Source organism: Bos indicus, chromosome 12, assembly GCF_029378745.1.
Source record: "Bos indicus isolate NIAB-ARS_2022 breed Sahiwal x Tharparkar chromosome 12, NIAB-ARS_B.indTharparkar_mat_pri_1.0, whole genome shotgun sequence".
In the NCBI taxonomy this organism is placed as follows: Eukaryota; Metazoa; Chordata; class Mammalia; order Artiodactyla; family Bovidae; genus Bos; species Bos indicus.
Genome location: NC_091771.1, coordinates 65,536,205 through 65,558,547, shown reverse-complemented (window position 1 = coordinate 65,558,547; position 22,343 = coordinate 65,536,205). Strand labels below are relative to the sequence as shown.

The 22,343-nt window shown below is 36.7% G+C and overlaps 1 protein-coding gene across 8 annotated transcripts in view; it reads right to left on the bottom strand.

Annotated features, from left to right (window-relative positions):
- The window catches only part of GPC5 (glypican 5), a 1,588,740-nt gene that overhangs the window by 1,535,830 nt on the left and 30,567 nt on the right, over positions 1–22,343 (bottom strand). For all 8 annotated transcript variants that reach the window (XM_070799873.1, XM_070799876.1, XM_019971624.2 and 5 more), the window contains exon 2: positions 11,435–11,596. In XM_070799873.1, the coding sequence (XP_070655974.1) occupies positions 11,435–11,596 (162 nt within the window). The remainder of the gene's footprint in view (positions 1–11,434; positions 11,597–22,343) is intronic.

Genomic DNA, 22,343 nt, shown 5'->3' with positions numbered 1-22,343 from the left:
ACCTAGACAGCATATTCAAAAGCAGAGACATTACTTTGCCAACAAAGGTCCGTCTAGTGAAGGCTATGGTTTTTCCAGTGGTCATGTATGGATGTGAGAGTTGGACTATGAAGAAAGCTGAGCACCGAAGAATTGATGCTTTTGAACTGTGGTGTTGGAGAAGACTCTTGAGAGTCCCTTGGACTGCAAGGAGATCCAACCAGTCCATCCTAAAGGAGATCCGTCCTGGGTGTTCACTGGAAGGACTAATGCTGAGGCTGAAACTCCAATACTTTGGCCACCTGATGAGAAGAGTAGACTCAATGGAAAAGACCCTGATGCTGGGAGGGATTGGGGGCAGGAGGAGAAGGGGATGACAGAGGATGAGATGGCTGGATGGCATCACCGACACGATGCACGAGTTTGGGTGAACTCCAGGAGTTGGTGATGACAGGGAAGCCGGCATGCTGTGATTCACTCTCGCAAAGAGTCGGACACGATTGAGCAACTGAACTGAACTGGTAGCTCAACTGGTAAAAAATCCAATTGCAATGCAGGATACCCTGGTTTGATTCCTGGGTTGGGAAGAACCCCTGGAGAAGGGAACGGCAACCCACTCCAGTATTCTTGCCTGGAGTATCCCCATGGACAGAGGAGCCTGGCAAGCTACAGCCCATGGTGTCACAAAGATTCAGACATGACTGAACAACAGAGCACATAGAAATAATATAAATAAATTGATCATTAAATCATAGCATAATCCAACTTAGATAAAATTTTGTAGGGCCTTAAAATACATTGGATATTTAATAGAGACAAGTCACCCTCCATAAAACTAAATATGTTGACTCAAAAACAGCTATTAATAAAATGACCTATCCAAAGAGCTAGTAAGTGCATCAGGATATATTTCAACAAAATTTGTTAACAAAATTTATAATCAGTAAAAACATACAACGAAATTATTACTTTTACTATGGACTGTAAGGAGATCCAACCGGTCCATTCTAAAGGAGATCAGTCCTGGGTGTTCATTGGAAGGACTGATGTTGAAGCTGAAACTCTATTACTTTGGCCACCTGATGCAAAGAGCTAACTCATTTGAAAAATCCCTGATGCTGGGAAAGATTGAAGGCAGGAGGAGAAGGGGACGACAGAGGATGAGATGGTTAGATGGAATCACTGACTCAATGGACATGGATTTGGGTGGACTTCAGGAGTTGGTGATGGACAGGGAGGCCTGGTGTGCTGCAGTTCATGAGGTTGCAAAGAGTCGGACACAACTGAGCAATTGAACTGAACTATAATTTGTTTTTCACAAAATAAATTTACATATATCCAATTGATCCCTCAATCTTTATCTTTCTACCAGCCTTTTATAAACAAGAAAATATTAACACTTTTTACTGCTAGAAATATTAATTCTAAGACACATATTGATAATATATATTAGCTGACATGATCAAAAATCCATATTCAGATGTGAAGTGCACAAAGCTAACCTGGACAAGGGAAAGTATGGATTTCACTTTTTTATAGCAGGTACATTTTGTATTGCATTATCAATATAATGAAAAAGTTTGTTCATGGAGTAAAAGGTTTTTAAAAGAATTCATAAATATTACATTACAAAGTGATTGTCAACCACATATTAGTGACATCATAAGCTTCCCTTGAAGTTTACTGTCATACAACATTTAGGAAAATGTGATATTAATACAGCCCATTTTTTTTCTTTATTTATTTGCTGCTGCTGCTAAGTCGTGTCTATAAGCAAAATGAGATAACTTGTTTACAGAAAACATATTCTGGATCTTCCAAAAATTCCTGATTAACTTAATAGCCTATTATTACTTCTGAAAATAAACATCTCTAAGATAAATGAGCTCTGTTTCAAAAGTAGTTAATAATTGTTTATCTCTTTCCATAGAATATTAATGTTCTCAACATTTTTAAAAATATAAAATAGGGTCAATTTAAATACTAGGGGGAAAAAAGATTATATACCTTGTCAGCACTTTAAAAAAGGTCACTGTACTTTGTATGAATGTAGGGTTTAGAAAATTCATTGTTCCTAAAACATCTAATGGAAAATAGAATAACTAACCAATTCTAAGTTTAGAGAATAGAATGGTGTCTAACATGGGCAGGAGGGTAGGAGAAATGATACTGGTCAAAGAGCACAAACTTCCAGTTATAAAATGAGTAAGTTCTGGGGATATAATGAACATCATTGTGATTGGTTAACAACACTGTAATATATACTTGAAAGCTACTAAAAACGTAGATCTTACATGCTCTTACTATAAAAAATGACATGATGGAGGTATTACTTCTCCCGTGGTAACTATACTGCAATACATTAGAGTGTCAAACCAATGCACTGTACATGTTAAATTTACACAATGTCAATCATACCTCAATAAAGCTGGGGAAATTTCTAAAATAAAAAGATAAAAGGTTTTTTTTTTAACTAAAAAAAAAAAAGGACTTCTTTTAAATGGACCCTCAGAGACATGTTACGGTTACTATTTCTAGGTTCATATAATAAATGTAAGGAACCAGAAGACCCCTAATCTCACCATTTGAGAAGACCTGAGTATCACACAAGGAAGTGGAAGATGCGAGGGCCAAAGAGAAGAAGGGTGGTAACTTCATGGACTGATGGTGGAGGGAGGGCTGAAAAACACTTGCAAATATAGGAATCAGTGTTCAATTTTGAAATTATTTGTGATTTTTAGATTTTTATCTTCTTTAATCACCATCTCATAAAATTTATTTTATACATACAACTTAGGTTTATATATGTACATGTATGTGTGTGTCTATGGAAGTGGTAATTAAGAAAAAATTTTCATACTGAATTAATATGATAGAAAAGAGACACAAAAACAAATGAAAAAAAGCAGGGAAACAAAGTCAGGAAACCGCCTGAAAATCATGAAAATGTGCGGAAAACTTCTGAAGAGTTTGGATTTCCCTAGAACTGGAAAGAAATCTGAATTATTTAAGCTAAACCTTTAAGAAGTGGCATTCCTAGCTGACATCTGTACCTAGGAAAAAATTTTAATATATACAAAAACACTCACAAAATGATACATAGCCTCTAAGTGTGTATACAGGTTCACAAGATAAATTCATACAAGAAAATAAAGAATACACCAAATAAAGAAGTATTTTTGAAAAGATATTCAGATACTCTTGTCATTAGGGAATTGCACATTTTGAAAACAAGATACCATTTCTCATCAAATTTTATTCTAAAATTTGCAAACTAGTACAGCCACTATGGAGAACAGTGTGGAGATTCCTTAAAAAACTGGAAATAGAACTGCCTTATGACCCAGCAATCCCACTACTGGGCATACACACTGAGGAAAACAGAATTGAAAGAGACACGTGTACCCCAATGTTCATCGCAGCACTGTTTATAATAGCCAGGACATGGAAGCAACCTAGATGTCCATCAGCAGACGAATGGATAAGAAAGCTATGGTACATATACACAATGGAGTATTACTCAGCCATTAAAAAGAATACATTTGAATCAGTTCTAATGAGGTGGATGAAACTGGAGCCTATTATACAGAGTGAAGTAAGCCAGAAAGAAAAACACCAATACAGTATACTAACGCATATGTATGGAATTTAGAAAGATGGTAACAATAACCCTGTATATGAGACAGCAAAAAAGACACTGACGTATAGAACAGTCTTTTGGACTCTGTGGGAGAGGGAGAGGGAGAGATGATTTGGGAGAATGGCATTGAAATATGTATAATATCATGTATGAAACGAGTCGCCAGTCCAGGTTCGATACACGATACTGGTTGCTTGGGGCTGGTGCACTGGGATGACCCAGAGGGATGGTATGGGGAGGGAGGAGGGAGGAGGGTTCAGGATGGGGAACACGTGTATGCCTGTGGAGGATTCATTTTGATATATGGCAGAACCAATACATATTGTAAAGTTTAAAAATAAAATTTAAAAAAAGATTAAAAAAAAATAATAAAAATTAAAAAAAAAGAAACTAGAGAATACAAGAAGGTACTTGAGGTACAAAAGTTTGTAAGTTGGTTTATCACTTATTTCTTCTTTGAAATGTAGAATAGTTCAATTTTTTAATCTGGTCCTAAGCACACAGTAAATATGAAAGCATTTTGTAAATTCAAAGTGTTAACACAAAACTGTTAGGATCATTTCATTATGAGAGAAGCTGAGCAAGTAGAAGATTTTATGGGAGTTAATTCTCTTTTACAATATAGTTATTAAACAGAAAATGTCAATGTAAAAATTCCCAGACTGCAAACAAATACAACATTTTTTTTTTTTTTTTACAAATACAACTTTTAAGAAAAATATCTTCAGCAACAATCAAAATCAGTTGCTAACACCTCATGGTTTTATTCATTATTTTCTATATCAACATGATCAATATGGCAAATACACATGAAAAGGCCTGACAAAAACGGACAATCAGATTAATTTTGTAGAAATAGCAGAATCAAAAAACTGTATTCTGGGCAGCAGTTTTTGTAACAGCAAAACAATCGAGACCTAAGAGAAAGAGTCATTTTACACTGCTCCTCTTTTTAATTGTGAAAATAAATGTATATTCATTAAAAATAAATGAATAAATAAAATTCTTTTACATGTATAAAAAATATTTTTAGAATTTGATCCAGCAACCCCACTGCTGGGCATACACATTGAGGAAACCAGAAGGGAAAGAGACACGTGTACCCCAATGTTCATCGCAGCACTGTTTATAATAGCCAAGACATGGAAGCAACCTAGATGTCCATCAGCAGATGAATGGATAAGAAAGCTGTGGTACATATACACAATGGAGTATTACTCAGCCATTAAAAAGAATACATTTGAATCAGTTCTAATGAGGTGGATGAAACTGGAGCCTATTATACAGAGTGAAGTAAGCCAGAAGGAAAAACATAAATACAGTATACTAACGCATATGTATGGAATTTAGAAAGATGGTAACAATAACCCGGTGTACGAGACAGCAAAAGAGACACTGATGTATAGAACAGTCTTAGGGACTCTGTGGGAGAGGGAGAGGGTGGGAAGATTTGGGAGAATGGCAATGAAACATGTAAAATATCATGTAGGAAACGAGTTGCCAGTCCAGGTTCGATGCACGATGCTGGATGCTTGGGGCTGGTGCACTGGGACGGCCCAGAGGGATGGTATGGGGAGGGAGGAGGGAGGAGGGTTCGGGATGGGGAACACATGTATACCTGTGGTGGATTCATTTTGATATTTGGCAAAACTAATACAATTATGTAAAGTTTAAAAATAAAATAAAATTAGAAAAAAAAAATTCGGACAATAATTTCTGAATTATTGGAAAGAGTTGGGAAGGATGCAGAATAAAGACAAAGCACACCAACTACCTGTGGGAGTTTAAACTGGTTCAGCTCCTTAGAAGAGTAATTCTATAATATCAGGTCAGGTTGACAAGGTCACAGCCTATAAGCCACAATTTCACTTCTATATATACACTCTAAAGAAACACGTGCCCTTGAAGACATGAACAAGAAGGTTCACTGCAGCACCACCAGTGCAAATATAAGTTGGGAATTATTGAAATGTCCATCACAGGGAGGGTGAATAAAGCCACATATCTACAGATAGTAATTTTATAAATCAATTAATATGTATGAATAAGAAATAGAGGGACAGATAAATCTCAAAAACATAGCTAGTTGTAACCTCCCACACATCCTGGTCTTTACTCAATACACAGTAACCATTTAAGAACTATCTGTTGTGATCCCTTATACAAAAGTAAGATTAAACTAATATGAAGATAACAAAATGATAAAAATGTCAATTCATCTTCCAGGCAATAAATGTACAGTTCTCACATTAAAAAGATTTAATGAATGTGTTTCATATAAAATCAAGAAAGAATTGTTTAGCCTATTATGAGCAGGTTACTGTTGTTTCTAGGTAAGATTATCATAGCAATAGGTTATATGACCATAACCTTCATCAGTTAGAATTAAAAAAACTAAAAGTTAACTTCTTAAAATTAAAAAAAGAATTCTGGCCCAGTAAACCTGATCTTAGTTCTACACTTCAAATTTTTTCCCACAATCGATAATGCTTCACGCAAAGCAAGCCAATGCTTCATGCAATTTCCAGCTGAAAACTAATTTAAGGTCTTGCAACTTTTATCTACAATATATGAAAATTAGTCATTTTCATAATTAATAGAAGCTTGCTCACAGATTCAAAAGAAACAATTTTTAACATTTCAGAGATACAGGACAGTTAGATAAAGACCAATTGCATTGGTAGCTGCTGTGTGAGATAACATACTAAACCATGCACTGCTTCAAAAGAAAAGGAAAAATACAATCACATTCAGAATATGCTATCAACAGAAATATTATAACGTGCTCCTTCTTAGTTTCTTCTGGGGTTTTTCTGGGGGACAGGGAGGGCATGCCACACAGCTTGTGAGATCTTGAACCCTGGCCCTCAGCAGTGAAAATGTAGAGTCCTAACCACTGGATTGCCAAGGAATTCCCTCCTTCCTAGTTTATAAAATCAGTAAACAGACGTTGGCAGATCAGAAGTCCGAATGAGCCAATAAAAGCAAGAAGAGACTGAAAATCTGGGCAAGGTACAATCCAATCCCCTGGCAGTGCTGGCACATAGTAGGTGCTCAAGAGGGATCTTAAATGCATGAAGGGAAGGGAAGGATGAAGGGGGAGAAGAAGAGATGAAATCTTTCATTTTATTTCAGAACCATTTTCCTGCTAAGCATCATTCATTCATTCATTTATTCATATATTGATGCAGTTCATTTAATTACATTACCTGAGTCCCTGCTCTAGGTTCCAGAAAAAGAGAAAAGCCAACATATTTCCTCAACACTGCCAGCCCAAGGCCACCTGTTCTCTTACCCTTGGGATGTTGATCAGATAATTCTCAGTGTTAGAAATAGCATCTTTCCTATATCCTTGTACACAATGTTCTTCCAAGGAATAATTTTAAATAGTATCACCTCTGCAAAGCATAGTAGAAGTGAATATAATAAGAATAATGTACTTCAGGCTTACTACTGTAACATTTATACAAATGTACTCATCTCATATATTAAGATAGTCAAATATTCACTATATCCTGTGCCTTTGACTGTATATATATGGATACATACATATATTTTACACTAGTTTTACAATGGCCATACACTAGCTATACATCTCACAGTAGCTAATACCTGTTAGTGTAAAAGGGGAAAATACATGAATTATATTCACATTCTCATTCTTAAGTTACTTGCTTTTTAAACAAAGATATTTAATTTTGACATATTCCAATATTTCATTGAAAATAGGAATGTAATTTTAATAAAAGTCCTAAATCTAACATCTCAACCCAAGAGGACAAGCTTATCAATCTTTCAAGTACTTTTAATCAAGAAATGAAAATATACTTAGCCCAGAGAACGAAATCTACAAAAATGTTAACTCTTTCTTATTTATCACATAGTCTTTTGTGATAATGCACACTTTTTAAATGCTATATATAAAACTAGAAACTTCCAGAGTAAAGATTTAGTGTACACCATAAATTTTAGAAATATGTGAGCTTTTTGAAGATGAGAGGAATAGGAAAAGCTCTATCTCCAAGGGAAAGTTAAAACTTTTTAAACTTATCTTCCCAATGTTTCAACAAAACATAAGCTTCCAACAGTGTTCTTCCAAATATGCCTTCATTGTATTTTTGAAAAATTATGCTGAAATTTTTATATTGTTTTAAATTAAAAAAAAAACTAAGCCTTTTTCTCTTATTTGAGCTGTGATTTAAAACCTGACAAATTTGAAAGCTGATAGGAGTTGCTTTTCTACAGTAAATGACATATTCTCTGTCAAGTTCTTTTATTTCTTCATGAGTCACACCATACTTTAGCATATAAATAAATAAAACATTTATGAAAATATTTCCAAAATATTTTTAAAGCAGGCAATCCCACACTCATAAAACAGCTGAAGGGAAACAAATTCGTGCACATTATTTCAGGCTGCCCTGCTTTATTCATGAACATTATTAAGCCCCGGAAAATAAAGAACAGTTATTGTCTGCACTGTGACGGAGCCAGCAATCTCTTTGCAAACAGGACCACTAATTTATGAACAGCAACAGATACAAGGAAACCCACTTGTTCCTTTCATCTTGTAAAACGCCACAGGCTACGTGAATAAGGACCTTTAGCATATAGTGAAGCCCCAGGTCATAATTATGGACCCTTCCAAAAACATATTTTTGTTTGCCTGCTTTAAAGGAAACCTATAACAAATACCATTAGATTCCTTAAATGAAAAAAGAAGTGTTATCCCAGTAAGGATTCCAACCCACTGATAATATATTCCACCCCACTGGTAATATATGAACTTCCAGTGCTGAATTCCAGAAGTGAGTGTGGACTATACACTGGAATAATCTTACATCTTCTGAGATCAGTGGCTGGCAGTTTCCTCACTTCTGAGCAACGCCAATCTCCCAGCCTTTATCTCACTGTCATGTGGGGCTCACTACATCCATGGACACAAGTGATTATCCCGATTGATGATATACAAAGGCTTGTTTCAAAAACACGCAATCAAGATAATAAAAAATAAATTTTAAATTAAAATGTTTTCTGAAAACTGGGGAAAAAAAAAAATGCTTCCGTGGAACCCCAAGAGATCCATGAGAGAAGGGACCATACTACACTCCAATCCAAAGTCTTTTATAACATACATAACGGCTAAAAAAAAAAAAAAGGGTAATATTATTGAAGTAGGAAATATACATGAAATGTTTAAAAAATTAAACGATCAAAACGTAGCACATCTACTTACATGATTTAAGAAGTAAATTGAGAGTAATTTGCTCTCAAGTCAAGTAAGTTTCCCAACAAAATGTACTGGCTTGTTTCTTCTTAAGAAAAAAAAAGGGGGGGGCTGATTTGTTTGCAGATATTTTCATTACACAGAAACTAGACAGAGGGCATTTTACTTATTGATAAAGTGTCTTGTTTGGTTCTAATATAGCAAATGTGATCTCTCAAAATGCTTATTTAGGTTTTTTTTATGGAACTAAGCCTATAGCTACTTATTCTATTCATTAAATTAAAAGCAGGTATTCTTCCTGTAAGAGAATTTGTTCCAGTAAAGTTAGTCTTTAGGCAAAATTCTTCTAAATCTGCCTTGCCTTCTCATGATTCTTAAATAAAACTGACGTGTCACAAAGGGAGAACATGAAAATTTATTACAACAAATCATATTTAAGAAAGACCCATTCTTTTTCACTTTTATAATTGATATTTTAAAAAACAGCAAAACTCACCCTAGTAAAAATACAGGTATAATTTACTAAACAGAAAAAATTTTTAAGTTGTACATAATATTACCAGACACTCCAGTAGAGACAATCTTATGTCATTATACTACTGATAAAAGTGAAAGTATTAGTCACCCATTCACGTCCAACTCTGTCCACCAGGCTCCTCTGTCCATGGAATTATCCAGGCAAGAATACTGGAGTACGGTGTATTCCCTTCCCCAGGGGCTCTTCCCGACCCAGGGCTTGAACCCAGGTCTCCTGCATTGCAGGCAGATTCTTTACCATCTGAGCCACCCAGGACACTTTCACACCAAAAGTTTTCAGCAACCCAAACCCATGTTAAAAGTCTAAATACTCCAGGTTTTGTATTTTTCTCAATCTTTTGAATTCAATGCACTCTATCTTCATCAATTTATCCAACAATATGTGAAAAGTTTGTTAGAGTATATTTGAAGACAGAAGAAAATGTTCAGCTACCATTCACTGAGTCCCTACATGTTAATACCTGCTGGCACTTTCTTTCACCTGTATGGTTAACACTGTTATCCAAAAAAGTAGGTTTGATTTATCATGGTCTTCTTTGACCATATCTTCTAACTTGGAATGATTTAGTTTTGACGTTAAATGATAGATTATAATGAGCTTCAAGAAATCATAATGAAGCTTCACTGTTCAAAAATCTTTAATGACTCTCTCAAACTCAAATTGATGTTTTAAGTCTTCTTCCACGTGAGTCCGACTTAACTCTTTTCAAGCGTATGGTCCACAATTCTCATCCACAGCTCCCCTACTCTGGTAACGCTGATCTATTCACTGAGCCTTTTATCTCTAAAATGTGTTTTCCATATCATACACACTATCATTTTCATAAGAAAAAATCATTACATCACTTTCAGTGGATGGTTAATATCTTCTAGTTCAGCTAATTCAAGTCACAAACCTTTGCTTAAAATGCATATCAATATATTTTCCTCCAACAATTTCTCATGAACAAATTCCATAATAGAAATGAGGCTTTTTTCTAAGACATATAAAAATATTACTAGATTAAAACATCTTAAAATCTGACATTTCAATGTTTCTATTTTTAAAAAATCATCAATTCATCAGGAATTACATTTTAACTCAACTTAAATTTTGTCATGATTTATTATATTCACTTTATTTGATAAGTAGAGTTTTAAAAATTAATTGGCTTTGTGATTTAGTTCTGTATGTAAACAAAGCACAAACTATTTAAACAGATTGACATTAATACTCTTATAAAAAAGGAATACCAACAGAAGTTATATTTTGTGTTGAACAAAAGCAATAAATTTGTTTGAGAGCAGTGTAATCTAAATATTTTCATTCTAGTCATATACAGAATAGCTAATGCTTTATAAAACAAAAAATAAACTATTTTATTATAGTAAAAAGTAATTTTACAGACAAGATGATTAAAACAATAAAAAGATCATATATTTGCCAATGTGTGTTATAATTTTATAACCCATTAATTTTATTTCTCAGCACATTGTTTGAATTAAGGTTGCATTCTGATCGTAGATGATTCTTAAACATCAAACTAATATTTCCTATTTTACTATTTCTCACACTTGTCTACACTTTGACATATCACAATGATGTTCCTAGAAAAGCCACATGAGGAGGTAGAGGAAAAGTTAGGAAAATATTTCTCAAAATTATATTTTTGAAAATGAATCTATAATTACTCAGTTAAAAGCAATGGGATTTTGTTTTATAGACTATTTTCATAAAATCTCATATGTATGTCTGTTCATACTGAAGTAAACCATGGGTCAGAATACTGGGGGATCTGGCGGAAACCCCAGAAAGGCATATATTTCACTGACAAAACAGACTCCCTACTCCAACTCAATTTATAAGCCTGATGATGACCTCAGAGACAAGCCATGAAAGTTAGTGGTGGTCTAGTTGCTATCAAGGTTAGAATAAAACTAAAATTTCATTTTATACCAGTATAATACACAAAGACAAAGAAGTACACCTAGATAAATTTACCAGGATAATAACAACAGGTAAATTACATAGCAAGATTTGTCCTCAGTTTCAGAAATCAAGATATATTTACCTTGAAAGGCAGCTGCATTTCGAGATATCAAAAACTTCAATGTAGAGCTGGATGTCTGAAGTACCTGCTGCATATCCTGGCGAGCCACGACTTGGTATCTCTCCTCCATCTTCCTGGTGCAACATGAAGGTTTTTTGGCTGTGCAAACCTGAAGATCAGGCCCTGCAATACACAGAATATTTTTCAGAACAATTACTTATTCATTTAGCAACATTACATGTTATGTATCAACCGTTAATGATCAGCACTGCATGTAACAGGTTCATGTTCTGGATACCTTCCAGCAAAATGACACCAGTGGGGTGACACCAACCTAAGGATACACTGGATCCCACAGCAAGCTGTGTCAGGAACTGGCTCTAACACCAGCAGGCAAAAACACAAACATGTGGAGGCTAAAAGATACACTGCTAAACAACCAATGGATCACTAGAAAAATCAAAGAAGAAATAATTTTTTCAAAAACCTAGAGATAAATGAAAATGAAAACGCGACAATCTAAAAATCTACAGGATGCAGCAGAAGAAATTCTAAGAGGAAGTTTATAGCAATACAAACTTACCTCATGAAATAAACAAACAAAAAAGAACCTCAAAAGAATAACCTAAACTTACACTTAAAGGAACTAGAAAAATAAGAACAACAACAAAACAATGTTAGAAGAAGGAAAGAAATCATAAAGATCAGAGAAGAAATAGATGAAACAGAGAATTTGGGGGGAAAAAAAACAGAAAAGATCAATTAAACTAAAAGCTGATTCTTTGAAACAAAATTGATAATCCAGATGCCAGACTCACCCAGGGGAAAAGTAAGAGGGCCGAAATCAACAAAACTAGAAATGAAACAGAAGTTACAATTGACACCACAGACATATAAAGGGTCTTAAGAGATTACCACAAAGAATTATAGCTCAGTATCATGGAAAAAGCAAGAGAGTTCCAGAAAAACATCTATTTCTGCTTGATTGACTATGCCAAAGCCTTTGACTGTGTGGATCACAATAAACTGTGGAAAATTCTTCAAGAGATGGGAATACCAGACTACCTGACCTGCCTTTTGAGAAACCTATATGCAGGTCAGGAAGCAACAGTTAGAACTGGACATGGAACAACAGACTGGTTCCAAATAGGAAAAGGAGTACGTCAAGGCTGTATATTGTCACCCTGCTTATTGAACTTATATGCAGAGTACATCATGAGAAACGCTGGGCTGGAAGAAGCACAAGCTGGAATCAAGATTGCCAGGAGAAATATCAATCACCTCAGATATGCAGATGACACCACCCTTATGGCAAAAAGTGAAGAGGAACTCAAAAGCCTCTTGATGAAAGTGAAAGTGGAGAGTGAAAAAGTTGGCTTAAAGCTCAACATTCAGAAAACAAAGATCATGGCATCTGGCCCCATCACTTCATGGCAAATAGATGGGGAAACAGTGTCAGGCTTTATTTTTGGGGGCTCTGAAATCACTGCATATGGTGACTGCAGCCATGAAATTAAAAGACGCTTACTCCTTGGAAGGAAAGTTATGACCAATCTAGATAACATATTCAAAAGCAGAGACATTACTTTGCCAACAAAGTCCATCTAGTCAAGGCTGTTTTTCCAGTGCTCATGTATGGATATGAGAGTTGGACTGTGAAGAAAGCTGAGAGTTGAAGAATTGATGCTTTTGAACTGTGGTGTTGGAGAAGGCTCTTGAGAGTCCCTTGGACTGCAAGGAGATCCAACCAGTCCATCCTAAAGGAGATCAGTTCTAGGTGTTCATTGGAAGGACTGATACTAAAGCTGAAACTCCAATACTTTGGCCACCTCATGCAAAGAGTTTACTCATTGGAAAAGACTCTGATGCTGGGAGGGATTGGGGGCAGGATGAGAAGGGGATCACAGAGGATGAGATGGTTGGATGGCATTACCAACTCGATGGACATTAGTTTGAGTGAACTCCGGGAGTTGGTGATGGACACGGATGCCTGGTGTGCTGTGATTCATGGGGTCGCAAAGAGTCAGACATGACTGAGCAACTGAATTGAACTACCTAAAAGAAGTGGACATGGGACTTCCCCAGTGGTCCAGTGGTTAAGACTCTGTGCTTCCAATGTAGGAGTGCAGGTTCAATTACTGGTTGGAGAACTAAGATCCCATATGCCTTATGACCAAAAATAAAAATAAATAAATAAAAGAAGTGGACAAATTTCTATAAATACACAATCTTCTAAGACTGGACCAGAAAGAAACAGAAAATATTAGCAGACTAACTACCAGTAATGAAATTGAATCAGTAATTAAAAAAACAAAACCAACAACAACAAACAAAAGTCCAAGACAAGATGGCTTCACAGGTGAACTCTACCAAACATTTAGAGGAGAATTAACAACTATCCTTCTCAAACTATTCCAAAATATTACAGAAGAAGGAAGTTTCAGAGCTCATTCTACAAACCAAGCATCACATTGATATCAAAATCAGACAAAAATATCACAAAAAGAAAATTATAGGCCAAAATCATTGATGAAAATAGAAAATCCTCAACAAAATATTAGCAAACCAAATTTTCAACACTGTATTTAAAAACTCATGATGCATGGATAGTTCAATATCCTCAACCAATCAGTCAGTGTGATACCCCACACTAACAAATTGAAGAATAAAAACTGTGTGATCATACCAATAGATACAGAAAAAGCTTCTGACAAAATTCAACATTCATTTATGATTTAAAAACAAATCTAGAAAGTGGGCAGAGAGGGAACACACTTCAACATAATAAAAGCCATATATGACAGACCCACAGCTAACATAAGATTCAATGGTGAAAACCTGAAATCATTTCCTCTAAGATCTGGTACAAGAAAAGAATACCCTCTTACCACTTTTATTCAACACAGTTTTTTAAGTCTAGCCACTGCACTCAAGCAAGAAAAAGAAACAAAAGGAATCCAAATTGGAAAGGAAGAAGTAAAACTATCACTTTGCCAATGACATGATTCTACACATATAAGATCCTCAAGACATCATCAAAAACTACTAGAGCTCATCAACAAATTAAGTATACAAAATTAAAATACAGAAATCTGTTGCCTTTCTATATACTAACAATGAACTATCAGGAAGATAAATTTGGCAATCTCATTTACAGTTAGATCTGAAAGAATAAAATATCTAGGAATAAACCTACTTAAAGAGATAAAAGAGCTGTACTCAGAAAACTGTAAGACTAATGAAAGAAACTGAAGACAACATAATATACAGAAAGATACACCATGTTCATGGATTAGGAGAATTAATATTGTTAAAATGATCATACTTCCTGAGGCTATCTACAGATTTAATGCAATCCCTATAAAAATACCAAGAGCATTTTTCACAGAACTAGAACAAATTATTTTAAAATTTTCATGGAAATATAAAAGTCCCCAAATGCCATATGAAGTTCTTAGAGTCACCAAAATCATAGAGATGGAAAGTAGAATGGTAGTTGGCTAGGGCAGGGCAGAGGAAGGAGATTGCGGAGTTAATGTTTAATGGGGATAGAATTCCAATTTTGCAAGATACAAGTAATACTGGAGGGATATGGTAACAATGGTTATACAACATAAATGTATTTAGTACTGCCAAACTAGGCACTATAAAATGGTTAAGATGGTACATTTTATATTTTACCACAACAGAAAAAAATCAGAAACAATTTTTGATTATTTATATCAAAAATATGATATATGATTAACAACTCTTATCCTGGATAGAAAACCAAGGCACGCATATTTATCCATAGCAGGCAAGCTAGAGAATACAGAACAGTACAAGGTATGCATAAAAAGGAATGAATTTGAGTCAGTTCCAGTGAGGGAGAGGAACCTAGAATCTGTTATACAGAAATGAAGTAAGTCAGGAAGAAAAAAAAAAATATCATATATTAACACATATATATATGGGGTTCTCTGATGGCTCAGATGGTAAAGAATCTGCCTGCAATGCAGGAGACTTGGGTTCGATCCCTGGGTCAGGAAGATCCCCTGGAGAAGGAAATGGTAACCCACTCCAGTTTTCTTGCTGGAGAATCTATGGACAAAGGAGCCTAGTGGGCCGCAGTCCACGGGGTCACAAAGAGTTGGACACGACTGAATGACTAACATACACATGGCTGATTCACGTTGTTGTGTGGCAGAAACCAACACAACATTGTAAAGCAGTTATCCCCCAACCAAAAACGAGTAGGAGGCTTGGCAAAGTGCCTGAAGAAGACAAACCTGAGGGTCTGAAAAGGTGGGCCTTGAGCCATCCCAAGGCTACCCAGGTTTTATGTAAAGCTCGGGACATTGTATTTATATGGCCTAACCCAATAGAGTTATTCCCTTATTTGGGAGTAGGAGGAAGAATTATGGCCTTTGATCTCTGAGTTGCACAGCTCCTACCTTGGCTCTTCATTGACCAACTGTAGATTAGTAAATACAAAATACGTGAATGTACATGAACACACACACACACACACATCAGCCTCTTTTCAAACTCCACATTTTCCACACAGATTCAGCCTCAGGTTTTAGCCTGTGTAAGACAAATAAACAGGAGCCTGTTTAAGGATTTCACAAAGGCTAAGATGCATAAAATGTGTCACAGTAGGTAACATTTTGGCAATTGTCTTTTATTTACGATGCATAAAAGTTATACAAAAGCAAATTCCACTTCAAACAGTAAAATTGATTGAAAGAAAACAAAGCTATCTTCTCAGCTTTCTTTCTAAATGCAAAGATAGAGGGATTAAAAATTTAGAGAAAAACAATTTTAGAGACTGGGGAAGACAACCAATGAATAAACATTAAAGGATATAAACATATTTGGTATGGGAAAGACTGCTACAGGATAAAAATAATGACAATAGTACAAAAACAACAATAATAATAATAGATCATTGCAAATCTCTCTCCAGAATTTAAATACCTAACATCACTTTGCAAGGTCACATTTCTAACCGTGGCTGAAAAAGGCCCCAGGTTGGACCATGTCTTCTTTCCCTCCAGCTCCAGGTGCATCTCAAGCAACATTGGCTGTGGTTCTCTTCCCTTCACACACTGCCTTATTTAATTTCCTTATATTCACCAAGTACACACTGGCCACAGTGCCATCCTCCACGCTCTTCCCTCTGTCTTGGACAGTCTTGCGGTCAACACACACCTTCCCCTACTTCATTCCCATCTAGTTTTCTTTAGATCATAACTCAGTCTTCCCATGGGAACTTTGCTTAACCCCACAGACAGCTCCAATACTTATACTATGCCTTAGCGTTCACTCATTGTGGCTGTAATGTTATATTCCTAAATGTGATTACTAATTAATTCGTTCCCTCATCTGTACTACTAAGCTCTAAGTGGAGGGATTTTTATTCTTCATCATATGCCACTTATCCAGCTCAGAGCCTTGTACATCATAAACACTCAATTTTAATTCATTAAACCAACAGTCAAGGATCCACTATGCATATGCATTATCTCATTTAAGCCTCACATGGACCCTATGACTTAGGTACCATCACTACCACATTTTACTTGTGAGGAAACAGACGTAAAGAGGCTTTGACCACTGCCCAATGGCACATACCTACATAATACAAAAAAGTGGAGCTGGTGTTCCGAAACAGGCAGAGTGATTCCCGAGCTGTCATATTGACCACTAGTTCACTGACAGGAAAGCCAGAGTCCTCAATCTATAAATGGCTTGTATACAGACACACCTGACCATTTTCAATTTCTCTTTCTAAAGAAGTCATCTGTTTGGAAAACTTTAAGAAAATAAAGTTCAGGTTAGAATCATCCAGGGAGTTTTATTGAAAAATAAAAATTAGCTGAAGTATAAAATTATAGAGCTGCCATTTGCCTTTGTGCCCAATTTTACATGGTAGAAAGTAGACTTAGAAAAATGCTACAAATTACCCTGGTTTCTAAACATAAGGTGGGAGAGCAACCATCTTGTCTCGGCACACTGAATACGTATGGTTAGCAATTTAGACAACTTAGAGCAAACACATTCCTCAAGCTGATGAGGATCTGCATTGATTAAACCAGACTTTAATTCAGAATCGTGGAAGTTGGTAATGCCAACATCAAACTAAACTCCAAGTCAAATCAAGACTATAATTCAAAGACCTAGTTATGTCTAATTGGCATGATATTTTTATCAGTAGTAACTTAAGGTCTCAATGAGGGGGAAAGAGTCCACAGGAAACTAGCTGCCTTGCCTTCTGTGTCAGTTCAAAAGATAAGCAAGATGAACTGATGTGGCAGTGAGCAGTGGCATGAAGCGAGATCTTAGTTCCCTGCCCAGGAATTGAACCTAGGCAACCTAGATGAAAACAAGGAATCCTAGCCCCCGGAGCAGCAAGGGCTAGAAGCTATTTTTCCCTGAATCTTTGCCCCCAGTGAAAAATGCATCTATCAACAGAGGCTAGAACTGTAAACACAGGTACAAAGTTCATTATTATAGACATAACACAACAACGAGTGGGAGAGCACACAGAGAAGCAGTTTGTTAAGACAGAGAAGCAAGGCAGAGGTGCATACCTGCAGAGAAAGGGCGCAGGCGTCCCTGCCAGTGAGGAGGAATGTGGCGAAGAGGCAGTTAAGCCGTTTATAGAAGTCAGTTCTTCCGGGTCTGTGTTTACCTTTAGCCAATAATTTGGTTTCTTTTACTACACCTGACCTACCCTGGGACCCTCCCCTGGGTGCACATGCATCCCTCAGCCAAGATGGATTTCAAAGTGAAGGCTTCTGGGAGCAAAATTCATTATGCCTTGGTGTTATTCTCTGACTTTTGACCCCCAAGGAGACTTTCTGCACATATGTAGTGTCTCCCTTGTTCCAAAAGGGGCTGGTGGGAGGCAGTGAAGATCCCTTAATCCTTTACTCACACAGCGTTCTGCCCCTCTTTGTCCTCCATTGACTATTACCTTGACTACTGCTGTAACTATTACTTTAAGGTGTTTGTGGAGTATGCTCAGTCACTTCAGTCACGTCCAACTCTCTGTGACCCCATGGACTGCAGCCCACCAGGCTCCTCTGTCCATGGGATTCTCCAGGCAAGAATACTGGAGTGTGTTGCCACACCACTCTGACCCAGGGATTGAGCCTGCGTCTCCTGCTTTGCAGGTGGATTCTTTACCCACCAAGCTACCTGGGACAAGAGACACAGCCTGGCTACTAACCCTGTTTCTGTTATTTCCATTTCAAAGGGAAAACAGGAGGCTGAGTGTAAATGCCTTAACTGAAGCCCACCTACCTCATGTCTCTAGAAATACAAACAGGAGGCTAGTACTAAATATCCAGCCTGAAGCTCACTTCTTCCTGCCCCATGAAATGCAAACAAGAGGCCAGTTGTAACGGTCTAACTTGGAGCCCATATATCTCCTATCTCAGAATTATACATCCTCAGGGAAAGGACCACATCTTAATTCTATCCACAGTATAAACATAGAGATCACAGAGGATGAGATGGTTGGATGGCATCACCGACTCGATGGACATGAGTTTGAGCAAGCTCCGGGAGTTGGTGATGGACAGGGAAGCCTGGCGTGCTGCAGTCCATGGGGTCACAAAGAGTCACACATGACTGAGCGAATGAACTGAACTGATAAGCACAAAGGACAAAAGATGCTTGTTGATAAAACACCCAGAATACAGTTCTCCCCTTGTAAATAGAACCAGAATCGTAAGAAAGCAAAGCTAGATAAAACCCAAAAAGATCCCACATGGTAACAAGACACATTTTTAAAATATGTCAAAGCCTGACTTCAAGGAACAGGGAATCACTGACGTTGCTTATGAAACAAGAAGAGTGCACAACCCATGGTCAGGAGCAGCAGCTGTGTTTCTGATCTGTAAAACCACACTCTGCAAGAATTAAAGTGCTGAGAACAAAATGAAATTAAAAATAAAACAGCAGCCTCCCTACTGAAGCGGCCCTCAACCAGAATTGTGGGGGCTTTTCTGGATTTCTTACCCAGAGGCAGCAGTACTAGTTAGTACATTTTCCTTTCTGTTCCGCAGCTTAAGCAGCTGTTACAATCATCTACCTGCTCGTGCACAGTTTTTAATATGTTAAAATGGGATCATTGGGAGGCATTCTGGAAAGATGGTGGCAGTAGCAGCATCATTTCACAATATCCCAGTCCCCACACAGACCAGATAGGACAACTTGAAATTAAATCCAAAAAATAAAACAAAACTGGGTGATGGACTATCCCTACAAACTTCAAAATATATAGGTAATAGGGGGAAAACCAGCAACAGCCAACAGAGCTTCACAGTATCAGAGTCAGGGCAGGAGGGAGAAAAATGAAGCAGGGGGTAATGTCTGGAGAATCTGATGACAGATGAAGCCCAAAGAGCCAAGAGGAATTCACAGAAAAGCACAGTGAACCGATCTGCAAACAGCAGCTAAAACTGGGAAAGTTTTGCCCTCTCCATTACTGGATATGCACAAAGGAGCCAAGATGAAAAGGAACGAATTAGCAGGAGCAATCCAGACCCCTATGAATGCTCCAGATTCAGTAGGTGCCTTTCCAAGGAAGAACCCCACACAGAAGAGAAATGTCTGGAAGAGGAATTAAAATTCAACAGTAGAAGAATTTAAGAGACACAGACAGAGAATGCCTAGACCAAAGTGGGAAGGGAAACAAATCCAGGAAATTTCAGAAAACAAGCAGCCATACTTTCAAACACTACACAAAAACCAACACAAGAGAAGCTCTGGAAAGCCACGAAAACCGTTCTGAAGTCTACCTCAACCTAAATTTTCAAGGAAAAAAACTAACTTCACATGAAATGAATATCAAAACATACTGAGGTCAAATCTCACACAGAGTTATTATAATATAAAAGGAAATAAAGAACAGAATAACATCCCCACAGACAAAGAAAACATGCCAGAAAGACATGCCCTCCCACAAAAAGAAATTAAAAAATCAGCCAAGTTATTTCAAAACAAGCTAAAAGATGACACAAAGCATAAAAGAACACCACAAATCAGAATTTAAAAAATTCAGATGTGAGGTGACAGTACTCAAGAACGAATTAAAGATGAAAGAAAAAATTCCAAAGAAAAGAATAAACTAGAAGGAACACAGGAGCCAATCATACAAAGGTAGTACCTAGGAGAAACAAAAGGTGGAAAATAAGGGATTGTGAAAAATCAGAAAGAATGAAAGGGTTTAAAAGATCTATGGCTGATTCATGTTGATGTCTGGTAGAAACCAACACAATGCTGTAAAGCAATTATCCTTCAATTAAAAATAAATTAAAAGAAGAGTGACAAAAAATATTGTTTATAATGTAAGTGCACTGAAGGAAAAAACAGGACAAATACTAAAACCTGCATTTTATGCTATGCTGAAACTGCTGTGAGAATGAAATGGGATATAAAAAATAAGCAATTATGGAATATTCAAAATCTATTCTCTAATTCTATACTGTATCCTTGAAAATCAGGATGTTTTTAGTGAAGATGAAAATAGATACAGACATAGTAAAGAGGAGCTTAAGTAAAACTTTGCAATCTTGACTTAAACTATCATTATGAAAGCATCAAGAAATTTACCTTTAAAATACATATTCCCGAGTTTCACTGAAAAGGCCTAGGAACAATGACAAGCCATGTGGCAAAGGGTCCCTCTTGTGCCCAGATTATAATCTTGAAACACCACACCTCTGAAGAAGTCAGTGCTTTTTGAAGAAATGCCTCCTCTGGGTCCGGGGCAGGAAACAGATAAGATGACAGATGAGCTAAAGCATCTTGTCCACCAGATAGCAAAGAAGCCATCAAATAACTGCCAGGATCATATCAAGAAGGACTCGGGAATCGTATTATTCTGCCAGGGCTGCCAGAGCAGAAAACCACAGACAGGTGGCCTCCGTAACAGAAATGTATTTTCTCACAGTTCTGGAGGCTGGAAGTCCAAGACCAAGGTGCTAGCAGGTTTCGCATGGCTTCTCCGGAGGCCCCTCAAATCCTTGACTTACGGATGGCACCTTTCCTGTATGTGCTCAGGTGGCCTTCTCTTTGTACATGCTCACTCCCCACGTCTTTCTTGTAAAGACACCAGTAATATCAGATTAGGAGCCATCCTTATGACCGCATTTAAACTTAATTATCGCCCCTCTCCAAATACAGCCGTATTGGGGGCTAGAGTTTCAACTTAGGAATTTAGGGGAGCACAATTTAGCCCACAACAGAAGCTAACTTCAAGTATCATACTAAGTGAAGTAAGTCAGAAAGAGAAAGACAAATACTGTATGAGATCACTTATATGTAGAATCAAAAATGTGATACAAATGAACTTATTTATGAAACAGAATCATGGACATAGAGAACAGGCCGGTGGGTGCCAAAGGGGGTTGGGGTCGGGGGAGGGACAGAATTAGCTTAGAAATAAGCTTTAATGTAGACAATGGACAGACAACAAGGTCCTACCATATAGTGCAGAGAACCATATTCAGTATCCTATGATAAACCATAATGGAAAAGAATATTTTTAAAAGATTTGTGTGTGTATATAACTGAATCACTTTGCTGTACAGCAGAAATCAACATAACATTGCAAATCAGCTACGCTTCAATAAAAAAATAGTAAAACTGAAAAAAAGTTAACTTCAAAACGTTTTTGCTGACCAAACACAGTACAATTTAAGCATCCTTAATAATAATTTCAATGGAGTACAAGAAATAAAATAAGCTTAAATCCAAGGGTTTTCTGTATCCATGCTTTCTTTTAAAAAAAAAAAAGACTTAAAATAGTACTGCTGGTCAATAATATACATTTTCTTTTTATTTTAAACATGTATTTCTTCCCTAGTCAACTTATAGGAATTTTATATTTGTAACACATATCAACTTTGTTGATAGCTGACATAGGAAAGGGCCT